The 19,312-nt window shown below is 39.3% G+C and overlaps 1 protein-coding gene across 1 annotated transcript in view; it reads right to left on the bottom strand.

The window, feature by feature from the left end:
• Positions 1-19,312, bottom strand: part of LOC311302520 (uncharacterized protein) — a 747,744-nt gene that overhangs the window by 488,529 nt on the left and 239,903 nt on the right. The window contains exon 11 of the mRNA XM_084428465.1: positions 5,422-5,595. Within this exon, the coding sequence (XP_084284591.1) occupies positions 5,422-5,595 (174 nt within the window). The remainder of the gene's footprint in view (positions 1-5,421; positions 5,596-19,312) is intronic.

Below are 19,312 nucleotides of genomic sequence, written 5' to 3' on the forward strand. Positions count from 1 at the left end.
CTCCTAATCATCCCCATATACTGATTGGCTTCATCACTGTCTCCTCTCCACCAGTAAGCTGGTGTGTGGTGGGCGTTCTGGCGCAATATGGCTGCCGTCGCATCATCCAGGTGGAGCTGCACATTGGTGGTGGTTGAGGAGATTCCCCCTTCCTTGTAAAGGGCTTTGAGTACCTATTAAAATTATTATTATAATGATTGTTGTTATATGTGACAATCTTTACGAGATGACATGAACGCAGCATATGAGTGTTGAGTGTCGTAATATCCATGTCAAGTGGACGTGTGGAAGAGCCGTGAGACTGAAAGCACTGAAAGCCCTCGCGCTGCTCATATGCTGAGAGAGAGATAAGACAGTAGAGCTGCACGATTCATCTTTACTGTGATCTCCATTCAAACACACACACCATCTTCTTCAGATTCCTCTGTCTATTAAACCTTTGACTAAATAATTTTGCGATATTGTAAATCAGTGTTGGCGCTGCCGCTGACCCAGAGAGAGTCGTCATGAAACAGCTTATTGGGAACAGCGGGTTGGGAATTGTAAGACATTTTCCGGTTCCGGTTCCCATTCAATAAAATGATTAAAACAACTAATAAAACACAGCAGTAAGGGGAAAATGCACAATCCTGTGTGTGTTTATTTCTTATACTTGTCAAATGAGTTTAACAGACTGGTAATGTCAACAAACTTTTGCAAAAATAAGGAAAATAAACATTTCTGCATCCTCTTGGAGAATGTGGGACTCTCCTATAGCTTACAGTGTCTCCAGCAGTGGAGAACACCCTCTCAGAAAGGGGAGAATATGCTTGAACACACATGTAAGATCCAGACAGGTGAAACATACTATTTTTAAAATGGGTTTGAAATGATTGATTCATAAAGACTTCACTTGTTTCACTACTGGATGAATCAGCGCTCTATCAGTTAATAAACTTCTCTCTGTTTATGTCTCTGACGCGGTGAGTCCCGCAGGCGCTGGGCTAACGTTACTCCGCCGCGGTGCGACCCGACCGCTGTAAAGTAGTCCGAGTCTAAACGCTTATTACAGGCTTACCGTAGTGATTCAGGATAGGACAAAAACACGCTTTGAAAAAAGGCATTCATGATGTACTCGCTTATTGTATAATACAATACCATCATATTACAGACAACTGGTGTAATTATGCAGTTGTGGAGACGAATGATGATTCCAGAGCAACACATGCAGATACACTACCAGCCAAACGTGCGGGATCGCTAATATCTTTAAGGTTTTAAAAAGAAGTCTCTTCTGCTGCTCACTTCCAGCCAATGGTCGCACACGGGTTAATGATATCGGCGTGAAGCGACACAAGTGCGTTCTGAAGCTCACACCAGAAGTGATGCGGAAGATGAGCGGCATTCCTGTGAGTTTCACAGTTCGCTTATATCACGCTTCAGAACGTGCTGACGTTTAAGACAAACATGAACTCCTGAATGTGTGTGTGTTGGCCGGAAGCAAAGGCTTATATTGTAAAAAGTTTGAAATATTTGTTTCACTTCAGAAGCACTGATTCATCAGCTGGGGTTTATGGATTACCGTCATGTTCACTTTGTGTGGTTTCTGAATCCACTTGCATTACATGGACTCACAGAGATGATTATTTGCTTACACTACAATAAGGTTTCATTTGTTACACACTAGTTCACTACATTAGTTAACATGAACGAACCATGACAGATTCTTCTACAACATTTGTTAATCTTAGTTGATGTTCATTTCAACATTTATTAATACATGTTTTAAATCAAAAGTTGTGCAGATGTGTCCATTAAGAATCACAGGGAAAGGGATTGGGCGATTCGGCCGTGGTGAAGTTCTCTGGCACATGCCGTACATCACCAGTAGGGGGCAGTCCTGTTTCTCTCTCAGTTATAGCGGCACTGAAGACAATAATGTGCAGCGATGTGTTAAACTCTCTCTGGCGCATATTGACAGCAAGCGGCGAGCTCATAAACGTGTGAGAAACACATTTGTAAGTAGAATATATTGTTTATGAACAGCTCAAATAGAAATAAAATATTAATGATTCAGTGATCAGTGGTTCTTACATGCTTGTCATGGGCGTTTGTAGCATAAAAGAGTGTTACAATAACTTTTTAGTGAACTTACAAGTGCAAATATTTTATCAACCCTAATTCCCACATTGTGGAATTATTACACTGTGAATTCATTTCTTTGACATTTAAATAACATATAAAAGATCTTTTGCAAGGACACAATGACGAAAATGTGACTTATGTCAGTCTAACATAAAATGATACTGCATTTTAATGTCTATCTTTGCCAAAGATATGAACTTTTCAGACATATTAAAATATTTTAATAATATTGTTCATTCATTGGCCACTTAAAAGTACGATCTGTAAAAATGAATAAATGAATAAAATCCCCCGATTCACTCGAGCAGAACCAGTCCTATTTTAACGTTTCTGATCCTGCGTTTCTTCTGTATTATAAACGTTCAGAAACCGGTTTGATTAGAACAAATACAGATTAATAACGTTATTTTGTTTGACTTTTTTTTGTAGCCTAGTTTATAATAATAATAATAATAATAATAATATTTAGGCTATAATACTACTAATAATAATAATATCTCTCTTTTCTTTTCTTTGTTTAATGCCATGCCAGCTTCTATGGATATATATTCAAGGTGAGGAACAGGTTTTTTATTTAAATAAAACTAAATAAGATGCCAAACGAATTAATTTAAATGAAAAAGCCTACATTCCTCATTCGGCACGAATCCAGATGTTTCATGATCTGCGAATCAAGCTGAACTATTAGGCCTATTATGTAGGCTAAGCTTTGTACTCTGCATTACTGACGTAAAATATCCTCTTCCCCATATAACAGCGCAGTGAGGCGGTGGACACGCTGAACGCCACAGATTATATTACAGACTATTCAGATTGAGCGCTGGAACATTTTATATGTTTGACTGTATTTTATTCAGAGGCGGCGGCGCGACCACTGGATTTATTCCTGCCAAGAGAGTAAACTCTTACTCCGTAATTTATGCTCATACAGATAAAAGCAAGACATAATTCATCAATTTACAAAAGATATTCAGATTTTGTAAAATAACGGAAACAAACGTAATGTCTCTGTTTCAGGGATGGAAATTAACTTTTTTGTCCACAGGCCACTGTAGCTGTGGATTTCAAAATCTACCAGCCACTCAATGTTTTTACCAGCCACTTTCTTGTTTTTAACATACAATGTGTAACTGCATGTGAAAATTAATACTACAAGATCTACAGCAGTTTATTTAATCTCAAGTCTCAATGAAATACTGACATTTTCTCTTTCTTTCTTATACACACACCAGGCACGGCGTTATGGGTGCGTTAGTAGGCCCACCCAAAACTTTTCTTCAAAAAAAAAAAAAAAAAAATTTCATATATTCTAATTTTGTCAAGAAGTTAGAACTATAAAAAATCGTCAATAAGCTCATAAAGTTTTACATTTTTTAAAAAGCTGGTTATGTCTATTTTGATGTTTCTGCGCAAATTCAGCAGACGGGTTTGTTCCGATCAGAGCTCGTGAGCATTTCTGAATATTCCGCTCCGCTCGCTTATTTCCTCAGGGTCGCTCGCTCAACCCAGAATGGCCTGAGCCTGGTTCGAAAATATGTGGAATAGGGCTGCCTCCGACTTAAAAAAAAAAAAATTCTAGTCGACTAGTAGTTGTTCATTTAAGCCATTCGTGGACAAATCGCCCCTGTATATTATTTTAATTATGCTACTTAAATAGGCTATATAGCCTACACAGGTTTACGTAATATAGCCGCACTCAAGCGCACGACCGCACGCATAAAGCTTGCCACAAATAACCGGTAAAAGTAATGATTATGAATGTGTCTAAAATAGCAAGGAGACATTTAATTATTTATTAATAATAAAACCCTTTCCTTCAGTCTTTGTCCGATCTCCGTTGTGTTTATGTGTGTTTTCCCTGTCAGCTTGTTCCAGAGTACTATTATTACAGCTTGAGTTAATCAAAAAGATTGTGATAATTTGTGATTTAATCATGTAAAAAACATCTTTGGTTCAAAGAATATTTTTAGTTTCAACTGACCATAGAAATTTGATTTGTTCAAACTCACTTGAGAAAAAGTAAATCGATTACTTGTAATAAGTTGAAGTAATTTTTTTCCAACTTTCTTTATTAAAAAATAGTAACACTTTATAATGGGCTAAGGTTTCATTTTGTTAGCATTAGTTAACATGAACCAACAATTAATGAACAATATTCTACAGCATTTATTAATCTTAGTTAATGTTAAGCTCAACATTTTATAAGACATTTTTAAGATCCAAAGTTGTATCTGTTAACATGCACTGTGAACTAACATGAACACTAATATTTTATTAACTAACATTAATAAAGGCTATTGCTCTCTGTTAGTTCATGTTAGTTAATGCATTAACAAATGACACCTTATTGTAAAGTGTTACCAAAAATGTAATACAATTAAAATAAAATACCTAAATAATGCAAACAACTCATTGGATAACATTGGGCTGCATATAAAGAAACAAAATGCATGTGCCATGGAGAAATAAACACTTGCCATTTTTCTTTTGCTGGATGTCTATTGTCTATTTGCATATCAATAAAGATTTGTTTAATACAATGCAGATTGAATTTGTCATTTCTACAACTTTTATAGCACTTCAATTGTAAAAATTGTGAGCCTGACATATTACATTTATTATCATTAGCACTCCATGTTCAAAGATTTACTAGCTGTCAGTTCATCTCTTATACGCTGCTGCCATCTAGTGGCTGTTAGTTGTAACTCTAAAAGTATGGGGAACTGCTTAATTAATGTCTGTTTAGTAATTCATATTTTATCCTTCATTTGCTCTCCAGAAGCCATATTTGAGCACACACACACACACACACACACACACACACACACACACACACACACACACACACACACACACACACACACACACACACACACACACGTAGATTCCTTTAAATGTTAAGGGGAAGATTAAAAAAGAGAAACTGGATCTGTGAATTCTCACAGAATCACAATTGAATTCATATCTTGCTACTCAGTCAGAATCTTATTAACCTGGAGTCCCAGTCTCTGTCACAATAACTATATATGTAATGTTTTAGGCCTATTGGCAGACATCCGTTTAAAATGTAGGCAATGGCATATAAAGAAGCTTTTCTCCATATCCACTTCAGTTTCTCAGCTTGCACTTTAATTATTGATTAGGCTACTTCTGTACTGGTTTGCGCTTGGCAAAGATGTTCAGATATCTCTATGCCTAGTAGACCTACACCAAACGCTCATTAAAAAAGTTTTGCGCAAATCTGTAATGGAAACGCCCCTAGTGACAGTTTCATGTGAGAGTAACGTATGATCTTACCTCAGTGTCTCCAGTTTACAGTGAGGATTCGCCAGTCCAGCAGAAAACAGCTTCACTCCTGAGTCTCCTAGTTTATTATATGACAGACTCAGTTCTCTCAGGTGTGAGGGGTTTGATCTCAGAGCTGAAGCCAGAGCAGCACAACCTTCATCTGTCACACCACACACACTCAACCTGTAGAGAACAATGACACACTCTTCACTCTCTCAGATCAAAACAGAAATCTTTGCTTTTCTTGATTGTTTATAATTTGTGCAATATCTCTTTTTTTAAACAATGAATTCAATATATCAGTAAATTTAACTGTTATTGTAAGAGATTATGTCTCTATGTGAGGGAGAAAGATTATATGAAACTGATCAAATGGAATACATTGAATACATTACATACATTAAATATAAATGTTTATTATTACAAATGCATATATTTGAATATAAATTTCTCACACATATATCATAAAAAATGGTTAAGTAGATCACAAATCAGGTCAGATAGGTAAGAGCTGAAGTGTGACTCATATTTTTTGTTAAACCATTAATTTATAATGTTTAAGTAAGAACTGTTATAATGTTTTAACAGTGATGCTTGTTCTCAGTGTTACTTACCCAGCGCATCTAGTTGCTGTAACCACAGGCATCAGCTTCTGGAGAACTTCATCTCCTGTGTTCTGTGTGCCACTAATTGAAAAAAATTATTTAAAGTAAAAGTTCATTATTATTAATAATAATAATAATGATAAATATCATAAGTAAATAATACATTATATCTTCATAAATACCCTCAAATAATTGTTTTAATGAAACACTGCTTTATAAAGGACATGTGAAAAAGTGGTTTTATATCTATAACTGTAGAAGCCTCGTATTCAGCCGTCACTGATTAGTCTCTTCTTCTTCTCGTTAGTGTTGCTGTGGCAGGGCTATTAGTCTGCATTTACACTACAACACTATTATGACACATCAGGTTTGTTTGTCCTGTCCGTTGCTATGGTTATCACCATGGAGACATTTAACCCCGAGTCGGGCGGGGGGGCAAGAAAAAAGTATTTTTGTACCTGCATCAGCAAATTATTCCTAGAAATTAAGCACACGAGTTTGTTTGCTTGTTACTTGCTTATTTACATACTTGTTCATTTAATAATTTACTTAGTTTTATTGTCACAGGAAATGATGCGCACAAAATGTGAATCATTGTCCATCATTTTGCCAGCAACTGGTGATAAAGAAAAATGATGATGAGACATTAATCTAATTTATTTTCTTAATACTTCTCTTGTATAATAATAATATTAAAACTTAATTTAGGAAAAATACTTCCTATTAAATATCTTTATATTAACTGGCTTTTTTATGAATGCAATACAGTGACTGACAGCCGTCTGTGTCTCCCAGTGTCTTACATTATTGTCAGTTTAGTGTTCAGTGATTCATTTACACAGAAACAAAAGATAACATGTATGCCTTCATCTCTGAATACATTATCTGTGTCTTACATTTCATAATAAACTCAGATAAACTCAGTGCCGACTCATTTTCCATCAGTTCTTTTACATTAATTAGAATGTGTGCAAAGGATTGTGGGAGATTGAAGAACAGGAAGGATATACTTGATGCATCCTTCAAAATGAGCTGAATTAAAGACACAAAATGAAGTCTGTCTTCAAAACATCCTTCAAACTGAGACGGCCTTCAGAGGCGCTTGATGACGTGGCAGTCGAGATATGCAGTCTTACTAGGACACAGCCACGGTTTGAGGAACACACGCAAATGATCTACAATATCCCAGAAATCAGTCTGTGCCCCGTGATTTAAACACCTCTGATCTCTGAGTTTCTCTTTGTTCATAATGTTTTAGACTGTAATGATTGCACTCAGTGTTACTTACCGATCATCTCTGGCTCCAATTAAGCTGTTCAGGTCAAACTCCTGCAGTGTCTCCTCTGAGGACAACAACACAAACACTAAAGCTGACCACTGAGACGAGGAGAGTTTCACAGCACGTAATCCTCCAGACGGATGAGGTTTAGCTTCGTTCACTAGAGAAAGATCACCCAGTTCATTCAGACAGTGAAACAGATTGATGTATTTATCTGGAGAGGGATTCTCACTGATCTTGTCTTTAATATAGTCAGCTGTTCTCTTATTGTTGTGAGAGCTGTTTGCTGTCTGTGTCTTCAGTTCTTGTAAGAGACTCTGGTTAGACTTCACTGACAGACCCAGAAGGAAACGAAGGAAAAGGTCCAGATGCCCATTTTTACTGTGTAAAGCCTCATCCACAGCTCTCTGATGGAGATCCGATAGGGAAACTCTGCCTCCATTAGTTGGTTTGGTAATCTGGTCAAACACATTGATGTTATTGTTGATAAAGGAGAGATGCACATATAGAGCTGCTAGATGTTCCTGAATGCTCAGATGAACAAAGCTGAAGACTTTCCCCTGACACAAGCCCAACTCCTCTCTGAAGATCTGAGTGCACAATCCTGAGTAAACTGATGCTTCTGCCTCATCAATGCCACACTCGCTCAGGTCTTCCTCATAGAAGATCAGGTTGCCTTTCACAAGCTGCAGATAAGCCAGTTTCCCCAGTTTGACAATCATGTCTTCATCTTTCACTTTCTTCTCATAGTCCTTCTCATGTTTGATGTTGGTCTGAATGAGCAGGAAGTGTGTGTACATCTGAGTGAGAGTCTTGGGAATCTCTCCTCTCTCTGATTTCCTCAACATCTCCTCTAGAACAGTGGCTGAGATCCAGCAGAACACTGGGATGTGGCACATAATAAAGAGGCTCCTTGAGGACTTCAGGTGTGAGATGATCCTGTGGGCCAGACTCTGATCACTGATTCTCTTCCTGAAGTATTCCTGCTTCTGTGTGTCACTGAAGCCTCGTACCTCTGTCACTCGATGGACACACTCAGAGGGGACGAGATCCGCTGCTGCTGGTCTGGAGGTGATCCAGATGAGAGACGAGGGAAGCAGATTCCCCTCAATGAGGTTCTTCAGCAGCTCGTCCACTGAGGCTGATTCAGATATATCACACAACCTCACATCGCTCTTAAAGTTCAGAGACAGACGACACTCATCCAGACCATCAAAGATGAACAACACTTTATACTCATCACTGGATATTTCCATTTCTTTAGTTTCGGGGAAAAAGCGATGAAGAAGATCTGAAAGACTGAGTGTTTTGTCCTTCATCAAGTTGAGCTCTCTGAAAGCGAGTGGAAATATGAGCTGGACGTCCTGATTCTCTTTCCCTTCAGCCCAGTCCAGGATGAGCTTCTGCACAGAGACTGTTTTCCCAATGCCAGCGACTCCCTTTGTCAGCACAGTTCTGATGGGTTTGTCTTGTCCAGGTAAAGGTCTAAAGATGTCACTGCATTTGATCGGTGTGTCCTCTGTTTCTGCTCTCCTGGACTGTGTCTCGATCTGTCTCACCTCATGCTCATTATTGATCTCTCCACTTCCACTCTCTGTGATGTAGAGCTCTGTGTAGATCTCATTCAGGAGTGTTGGGTTTCCCTGCTTTGATATTCCCTCATACAAACACTCAAACTTCTGTCTCAGATTTGATCTCAATGTGTTGAGGACTTCAGCAGGATTAGAGTCATGGCTGTAAGATTAAAATACCACATTATTACACAAGTCAGAGAAGTAAATAGCCATAAATTACAACACTATTTATGGGACACAGAACAGCATTAGGTTTCTGAAATGTGTAAATCATTAATCATGTGTGTGAGTGATGTGTGATGTGAATTGCAGCACCTAAAATTAAACAACAACAACAACAAAGTCCTGAATTTTACCTGAAACCAGGAAACATGCTTTCATTAAAGTCTTGTGGTCGAATCACAGGCTTGAACACAGTTTTGTTTTTAACTGGTCTGGATGGAAGAGTTGACCTTAAATCAGAATGAAGAAGGTAAAGAATCAGACACACTGATATTGATGTAATTGTGTCATTAACTGAGTAACAGACCAACAGCTTTTACAGTGTGTGAATGTATTAACAATACAACACATAGAGCTTTACACAAGAGCACAATGATGATCATTAATAGACCCAAACCAGCAAGATTGTAACTCATTAAACTGCTGTATATTAATAACAATTTCATACAAATAAAATACAACAAGCACATCTTTTATAGAAATGATATACCTGAGATCAGGCCGTTTGTCTCCACTCTTAAAGTGTAGTGGCGGATCCATAGAGCAGTTACTCTTCATAGACACACAGCTGGACTCTGGGTTTGAGCTCTTCTGCTGGACTGAACTGGGTTTAAAACTAAGTAAAATATAAAGAATACAGACTTATAAAAGACCACATAAATGTTGTGTACTTTTGCTTTAATGTCTGTAACTGTTTTGCACTGTGTTTCAAACTTTGATTACAATTATTATGAGAAATTAACTCACTGGTTTAAAAATGTTAAGCATGATTCAACAATTGTACCAAAGCGACTGTGAAAACCAGTAATATTAGGAATTATGAATTCAAAGTAAACAAATTGAAATCAACTATAGAATTATAGAATGATTCAACTCAGATGAACATCAACCATGATCACATGACTCTTCTCAAAGGCACAATGGAGGACGAAGGCTCAACCGACTAAAGAGACCAATGTTTAGCTGAGCTTTAAAGATAAACCACCTTACTGTACTCTAGTAACGCTACTCTTGCTGTGAAACATCACTGTTCTGACCAGACACCGTGAAGCTTTCAACAAATCTGAACCCGTATTTATCAAGCCTCTGAGAATTACTCACAAGAACACTGCTAAGAATGGACTTAAGAGTAAAACAACTCTTGGCTCAAAGCTGTGCTTAGAAGTTAGTTATCAAGCATCTCAGTCGTAATGTAAGTGAAGTGTAGGACTAAATCTTAAGTGTCAGTCTTAGAGATGATTCACAACACTTTGCTGTGCCACAAACGGGATTTTGGATGATGACATAGGCATGGACCAATCACTGAATAGATTTCCTTATTTAAGAGTATGCTCAGATAAATTCCCATTGAATGGTGAAATTCCTAAGAGGAGTTTACATTCAACACTAATAATCATTCAATAAATAATTTTCAAAAGAATACATTGTGATACTCATTGCAGGGCTGTACAGTTACGGAAAGATTGGTCTGTGCGATGAATAAATGTCCCACTGTAGCACGCGTGCGATACAGTTTTGTAAACTCCGTTACTTGTGTTTGTTTTCAGACATGATAACAGTCGTTTTATACTTGTGCTTATGCGATATCACGATTTTTGATCGTGGATGATTTAATGTCTCCACGATCTGCTTTTGAAGAAATATGGTAGTATCACATTCTATCAGCTGCAGTTCTGGCGCTCAGTCCCAATACTGTAAAACTCACATCACATGTTAACGCAGCGCTAGAGTTACACTCACAGGACTCTGCACTTATTCGCAATCACAAAAGTTCATTATTTTCTCGTGCTTTAAAGCTTTGCCGGGTAAACATTTCATTAGCGTTCTGTTCTGACATGATGCACTTTCTCTGAGCACGTACGCCCGAATGGAAGGCGATCGGGGACAAAGTCTTTACAGGGTTTATACACATTTTAACCAATACTTTTCCATGACTATTCGGCACATTTCCATGACTATGTATTCCTGAAAATGTCAGTCGACATTAGAGCTGACACAGAAGCGGCATCAAAACTGGCATTAGCCTACTATATTTACACTTCATTTACAATTGCATAAATAAAGCTATTCAATATTTAAATTAAATGATTTATAATTTTAACGTTTTAATCAAAAGATACTTTAAATATGAAACTAAAACCACCAGTAGGTGGCGGCAAGTCACTGTCTTAATAAGCGAGTTGTTGGAGTAATTTCAACCGATTCGTTCAAACGGCTGATTCATTTAGAAAAACAAGTGATTGTTCATTGAATCGTTAAAATGATTCATTCAAAACGTGGATTTCATTAAATAAATAAATAAATCATCGATGTCTGTTGGACTACGGCTTCAAGCTACCCGACAGTTTTTTCATTGTGGCGGGAGACTTCAATCATTCAAATCTAAAATCAGTTCTACCTAAATTTTACAAAAACATTAAGATTGAAACAAGGAAGGGGAAAACACTGGATCAGGTGTATACGAACATAAAGGGAGCCTATAGAGCACTGCCAGCCCCCCACCTCGGTCAATCTGATCATCTGGCCCTGTTCCTGAGACCAACATACAGGTCTGTTGCTAGCAGAACTAAATGTCAAATCAAGACTGTGCAGATTTGGACTGAGGAAACAGAATCTGCACTACAGGACTGTTTTGAAGATACTTTGTGGGAGCTCTTTGACCATGCAGACATTGAGCAATACACCACCACAGTACTGTCATACATTAAGTTCTGTATTGAAAACACCATCCAGACTAAAAATGTTAAATTGATCCCTAACCAGAAGCCCTGGTTTAACGGAACCGTATACACTCTTCTGAAAGCCAGGGATGCTGCTTTGCGATCTGATGACCAGGAAGCCTACAGGAAATCCAGAGCTGACCTGAGAAGGGGGATTATTTCTGCGAAGAACAATTACAAGCTGCGTATTGAACAGCACTTCAAAGAAAATAACCATCGCAGCATGTGGCAGGGAATCAGGACAATAACTAACAATACCACAAATTACGGCCCACCCTCTCATGTTGACCCTTCTCTCCCGGACCAGCTGAATACATTCTTTGCCCGCTTTGAGGATGGAGCCAGTGCAGGACAGGCCATCGTCAGTACTCATGTGGATGAGCAACCGATCGTACTAGAGCAGCACCAGGTCAAACGGGCCTTGCAGAACATTAACATCAGAAAAGCATCTGGACCAGATGGGGTCCCAGGACGTGTACTAAAGGTATGTGCTCACCAACTTGCTGCTGTTTGGACTGACATATTTAACAAGTCACTGAAGGAGGCTATAGTTCCTATCTGCCTAAAGACTGCTACCATCATGCCTGTTCTAAAACAGAAAACTGTTGTATGTCTAAATGACTACAGACCAATAGCATTAACACCAGTTATAATGAAATGTTTTGAGAGATTGGTATTGAACAGCATCAAGTCTTTTATTCCAGCAAATCTGGACCAACACCAATTTGCCTATAGAGCCAATAGATGCACTGATGATGCCATTTCACTCGCACTTCACACTGCCCTCACTCACCTGGAGAACCCCAACACATATGTCAGGATGCTTTTTGTTGACTTCAGTTCAGCTTTTAACACCATCAATACCAGCAAACTAGTCAACAAACTGCTATTACTCGGCCTGGACTCTCACCTCTGCAAGTGGATTAAGAACTTTCTTACTGATAGACCCCAGCATGTCAGACTTGGAAATATCACCTCCTCCAACATCATCCTTAACACCGGCACTCCCCAGGGTTGTGTTCTCAGTCCGCTCCTTTATTCACTATTCACTTACGACTGTTTTGCCATTCATGATTCAAATTCCATTTTCAAATTTGCAGATGACACAGCTGTGGTGGGGCTGGTAACCAACAATGATGAGACCGCTTACAGGGAGGAGGTCCAATCACTTGTATCATGGTGTGGCAGGAACAATTTAATTCTTAATACAAAGAAAACAAAAGAAATCATAATTGATTTTAGAAAATGTAAAAACAACAATCATGAAGTTCTCGAGATACATGGAGAGGAGGTGGAACAGGTCCGAAGCTTCAGATACTTGGGGCTACATCTGGCGGAGGATCTGACCTGGGGAGTAAACACCAAAGAGCTAGGGAAAAAAGCTCAGCAGAGACTTTTTTTCCTGCGCACCCTAAGACGCACCGGGCTCCCGCAGACACTCCTCATAAACTTTTACAGGTGCACAATAGAGAGTGTGCTGGCATACAGCTGTACAGTGTGGTTTTCCAGCTGCACTGTAGAGGAGAAAAAAGATCTGCAGCGGGTAATTAAAACTGCCCAGAGAATCATTGGGGCACCTCTTCTGAGCCTTGAGGACATTTACTCCAGTAGGCTGCAGAGAAGAGCTGCAAGCATCAGGGCGGATCCTACACATCCTGGCTACACTCTGTTTGACACTTTACCGTCAGGCCGGCTCAGGGTAATGAGGGCGCGGACAAACCGCATGAGAAACAGTTTTTTTCCAAGGGCCATTAATGAACTGTTGAAAGTAGAAAGTAGAAAGTAAATCCGGACTTGATTTTTATAGTGTTTTATAAATGTTTTAGTTTTATAAAACCATTTTAATTTTTAATGTTTATTTTTTATTTTTATTATATATTTATCTATGAACTGTTGTTGACGGTGTTACTTTTATCCCCTAGGCTGCTAACTGAGTGATTGATGTCATCTTAATTTCGTTGTGTAGAGATATGCAATGACAAATAAACAATCAAATCAAATCAAATTATGAAATTCTCGTCAGCGATATAAAGTGAAAATTGACAATATTGTGTCCAAAAAGTAACTCACAATGTCAACTTTATTGTTATTTTAACTGTTGTATAAAATAAATAGCACATTTGCACAGGAAAACGGCACTCTTGCTCATGTGATATTCTAATATGACAACATAATATGATAGACAAAAACTCATTTGGGGACATCTATAACTATAACTGCACTGACACATCACGCAGTGAAAGCAAGCATGAGAGAAACGCGATGTCAGCTTGCACTCGCAGTGCCTCGGCTCGTACATAGTTAAAACAATGATTACAATATCATCATAGTTCATAGACAATATCGCACACTCCTAAGCAGATAAAGAATGAACTTACAATTGAACTGACATTTACTCGTTTTCTTCTCTCCTCTCGTGTGCAGGAGACGTATCTTTTCACATGTGGCCAGTGCTGCAATCCTCTTTCCGCTACATTCTCGACCCACCGGTGCTTGCAAAACTTTAGCATGCTCGTGCCACTTTCCTGGCATTTCAATTAAATTTCTGTCAGAACCGACTTCGCCTCAGGCAACATCGCAACAAGTGAGTGAATCGGACGTGAACTGAACGTTATGCCACCCGAATATAAGGACGTTAAGACAACGCGAAACAGTTTTTGTATTAATCACATATTATGCTGTGTTAAAAGAAATTCCATGACTTTTCCAAAACTTTCTGGGTCTTTCTATTTTTTCAAAACCCTTCCAGGCCTGGAATTTGCATTTTTCAAATTCCATAACTTTTCCAGGTTTTTTCAAAACGTACGAACCCTGTCTTTAAACGAAACGCGTGAATTTTGTTCTGTCTCTGTGTTGTTTACAGTAAACATTGTCTTGGAAGCTGCAGGCTGATGAGTGCTATAATGAAATTAGTACATCATATTTAAAATATGTTTTGATATGAATTACAGGCTCGACATTTACGCTTGTCCAGTAACATCAACATCATACGACCAAGAGCACTGAATACCATCACGATTGAAAATGTGACACTGATTTCATATTGCAGTTCAATAAACAAGTCATTTGTAGCCGGTGAGGTGGCAATTAGTGGAGGGCGTGGCCAATTAGGTAGAGGGTATTTAAGCAGGCACCTCTAGGGAGGCCTAGAGAGGAAGTCCAATCTGTTGTGTGGAATTGTGCTGTTTGGTAGCCTTTCCTTTGGTGTTGGTGCACAGACGTGGTCTGGTTGAGAAGGTAGGCCAAGCAAATGTTGACACTTTTGTTTTATATTTACAAAGCTTTTTTCCACTAAATTAATGTTTTTAATGCAGACACAAACATTGTGCGGTCCGGTGACAGGTCCATGTTGGTTTGTGCATGAACGGTTTGGTGAGCAGGTAGGCTAAATAAATAGTGATTGTTTTGTTTCATATTTATGAAGACTTTTACTTAATTAGGGAATTGTTTTTAATATAGACGCCAAACAGGTGGATTTGTAGGCCGTTGGTCACGCCCGGTTCTATCTTGGAAGTTAGTCCAGGATTAGTGGCTGTGTTGCAGGTAATTTGAGGGTTTTTATACAGTGTTTGAATGTGTCTTGATTTTATTTTCTACTGAGATTAAATAAATACGTTTTGTGGTTATCTTTTTGTGTATTGCTGATTTGTATTGCTAATCATGTTTTTGTTTTTTTGTATTAGGTTTAGTTGATCGCTGTTCCTTTTGAGCTTGTTTTGGTTTTGATTTCCCCATCTAGCCAGTACCGATATGTGCGCGCTGTATGCCTCCAGCGCAATGTGTATGGATGTTGTGACTCGTACTGGCTAGTGGGGTGTTTTCCTTTTCTATTTTTTTTCTTGTTTGTATGTCACTTCCCAGCCTCGTGTTGCCAGCCAACTCTTGTACTCTCTGTACCATACTGATGCTTTAAAACACATTAACTATTTATTTGCATGAGATTTAAGTTTGTAGTGGAATTTCTTTCTTTGTGTTGGTTTGAGTATGGTTTCCTTTCATTTAATATGATTTTTGTTTGTGTCATTTACTGTGTTTATTTTGAGTTGTTTTGTGTGACAAAATTGGGACTGTATTGGGGTTCATAGGAGGTTGGCTGGTCATTAATATCCTTCGAGGGGGAATGAGTTTTTTTCTATAATGTATTTTCTTTTCTTTGATTTGATTTGACACATGTATTGTCCTATTGGTTTATTTGTCAATAAATCTGCTTATTTTTTGTGAGTACATTGTAGTTATTATTTTTGTTCTTCCCCCGTCTTAAAGGAACTAGCCCCTTTGGTAACATTTTGGCGTAGACGGCAGGGTAACCATTTTCTTTTATGTGGTATTAAAGGCTGGGAAGTGGATAGTTGTTTTTTTGTTGGTTTTTTTGGCAGGGAGGAACAGCGATCAGCTTGTGGGACGACTGCTTCTGCTGACATCGGATTGGTTTGCTGCAGCTATGGCAGAGGAGCTGCAGCAACTACGAGAGCAGTTAGAGCAACTGCGAATTGAAAATGAAAGACTAAGACAGCCTCATCAAGCTGGAGGGGCAGCAAGTGTTGTATCGAGTTCAGCCCTAGAAGGAAATGGACAGCGGCGGGAACCGGCTATATATGTGCCTAGAGAAAGAAAATGTTCGAAATTCTCTGGTAAATTGTCTCCTGGTTCTCTTTCTCTGGAGGATTGGATTGAAGAGGTGGAAAGTTGTATTAGAGGGAGACATATGTCTGAATTAGACAAAGCCATGTTTGTTTATGATCATTTAGAGGGGGAGGCTCGGACTGAAATTAAGTTTAGGCCCGAGGAAGTTAAAGAGAGTTCCACTGAGATATTTGCAGTGTTGCGTGAACTGTATTGTTCTTCTTCTCCCTATGTTATCCTGCAACAGCAGTTTTTTGATAGAAAGCAGAAGGAGGGGGAATCTTTACAAGAGTTTTCTCATGCATTGATGGCTCTTATGGATAGGGTACGAAAAGCTAACCCTGATGCTGTGTCTGATTATCAGGTGGTTCTGCGAGATCAATTTTGTGAAAATGTGCAGGACCATACCCTTCGTCGAGAACTAAAGCGGTTGGTGAGGCAGAATTTTTCTTTGACTCTCCTTGACTTGCGCAAGGAGGCAATGCGTTGGGTGGAGGAGGGACAGCCTCAAAGAAATAGGTCAAGTAGAGTAGTTCCTCATTTATTTGAAACTCAAGCGGTTGCTACATGTGAAGAGAATCGAGTTGTTGGTTCTGAATTTGCAGAATTGAAAGATATGGTCCTACGACAACAGGCACAATTGGATTTGATTCTTAAAACTTTGAGTACTCCAGAAGGGACTGCACGTAATGTTAACAGAACTTCTAGGACTAGTAGATTTCGTAGAACACCTGATGGCCAACCCATATGTATCAAATGTGATCAAGCTGGTCATATAGCAAGATATTGTGTAACAAATATGCAAACTAGGTCTGTCCCTGCTTCAGGTTCTAGTGGGGGGGCAGTTGCTGAGTCTGTCTCATCGGCGGAAAACTAGAGTCCTCCAGTGTGCAGAGCCACACACTGGAGATGAGGACATTAGGCTCAAGTGATTTGGTAGGGTCTTGTCCAACATTAATTGTTAAAATGGGAACGGTTGATGTGTTGTGCTTACTGGACACAGGGTCTATGGTTACCACTGTAACAGAGAGCTATTTTAACCATTATTTTTCTGATTTGGGGAAAGGTGGCCTCCGTGACTGTGCATGGTTAGCATTGAAAGCTGCAAATGGGATGGATATTCCATGTGTGGGATATGTAGAACTCGATGTCAGTTTATTTGGGGTAACGTTACCCAGGAAAGGGATTTTGATTGTAAAAGATGCCTGTTCCCCTAGTATGTATGCTCAGAAGGAGAAGATTCCAGCTGTGTTGGGTATGAATATTATTCGGGAGTGCTATGTTAATTTATTTAATGAACATGGTACTGAGCTTTTTCAGATGCCCCAAATACGAGCAGCTACCCCAGCATGGAAACAGGCACTCCGCTGTTGTCAAAAAATTGAAGCAGTCTCAAATTCTTCAGACTTCAAGGTGAGAGTTCAGGGTAAAAACCCTGTTCGTGTTGCTGCAGGTACCATGACCATGGTTCCGGTGACCTGTCCCCAAGTTTCCGGTGCTAGGATAGAGTTTCTCTTAGAACCTTTGGGGCCAGAGGAAAATGCCCTTCCAGAGGGTTTGTTGTTGTCTCCCTCTTTGGTATATGCAGAGAGGGGGTTAGTGTATGCACCCATTGTTAATGTAGGTAGTACGGTGGTGTGGGTGGCACCACGTCGTATTATAGGTACCGTCCAAATGGTGGATGTGGTTACTGCCCCAGGGCCTACATTACAAATATGTCCTGAAAATGTGTATAGTGCTCAGGTGTCTGTTCATGTGGCTGAGCAGTTGTCCAGTGGTGACATTGACCTCCCTTCCTGTAAAGGACTTACTGAACAGGAAGTAGAGCTGGCAAAGCAGCTATTAAATAAATATCAGGTAATTTTTTCCACCACTGAGGGCGATATAGGTTGTACAGCTCTGATTAAACATGAAATTCCATTGGAGGACGATAAACCAGTTAGACAGCCATATAGACGAATTCCTCCATCTCAGTATGAGTCCGTAAGGTCTCATATTCAACAGCTTTTGAACAGTAAGGTGATAAGGGAGAGTAGTAGTCCTTACTCGTCCCCGATTGTCCTGGTGCAGAAGCGGGATGGAACAATTAGGATGTGTGTTGACTATCGTCACTTGAATTCGAAAACTAGAAAGGACGCTTATCCATTGCCGAGAATTGAAGAGTCTTTGGATGCTCTGACTGGGGCAAGGTGGTTTTCCACCTTAGATTTAGTAAGTGGGTACAATCAGGTTGAGGTATCAGAGGCAGACAAGGCAAAGACAGCTTTTTGTACTCCATTTGGGTTGTTCGAATTTAACCGCATGCCCTTTGGGCTGTGTAATGCCCCAGGGACATTCCAAAGACTCATGGAACGGCTGTTTGGGGATAAGCGGTTCTCTTCTTTGCTTTTGTATCTGGATGATATAATTGTATTTTCCTCTTCTGTACAGGAGCATTTGTTACGGCTGGAGGAGGTCTTTAAGCGATTGCAGCAGGAAGGTCTTAAGATTAAATTGAGCAAATGCAATTTTTTTCAGAAGCAGGTGAAGTATTTGGGGCACCTAGTGTCTGAGCAGGGGGTGTCCACTGACCCTGACAAAGTGGCAGCAGTAAAAGAATGGAGTCGTCCAGTACACTTGGCAGAGCTTCGTTCATTTTTAGGTTTTGCCAGCTATTATCGCCGGTTTATTGATGGATTTGCTAAGCTAGCCAGGCCTCTGCATGAATTGGTAACAAGACTGAGTGGTTCCGCAAGAAAGGGGAAGACCCCAAGGCTGCCGTTAGCTTCTGTGTGGGATGCAGAGTGTGAGAACAGTTTCCAAACATTAAAGACAAAGCTGGTTACTGCACCTGTGCTCGCTTATGCAGATTTCCGTAAGCCGTTTGTTCTGGAGATA

This window comes from Rutilus rutilus (genome assembly GCF_951802725.1).
Source record: "Rutilus rutilus genome assembly, chromosome: 13".
NCBI lineage: Eukaryota > Metazoa > Chordata > Actinopteri > Cypriniformes > Leuciscidae > Rutilus > Rutilus rutilus.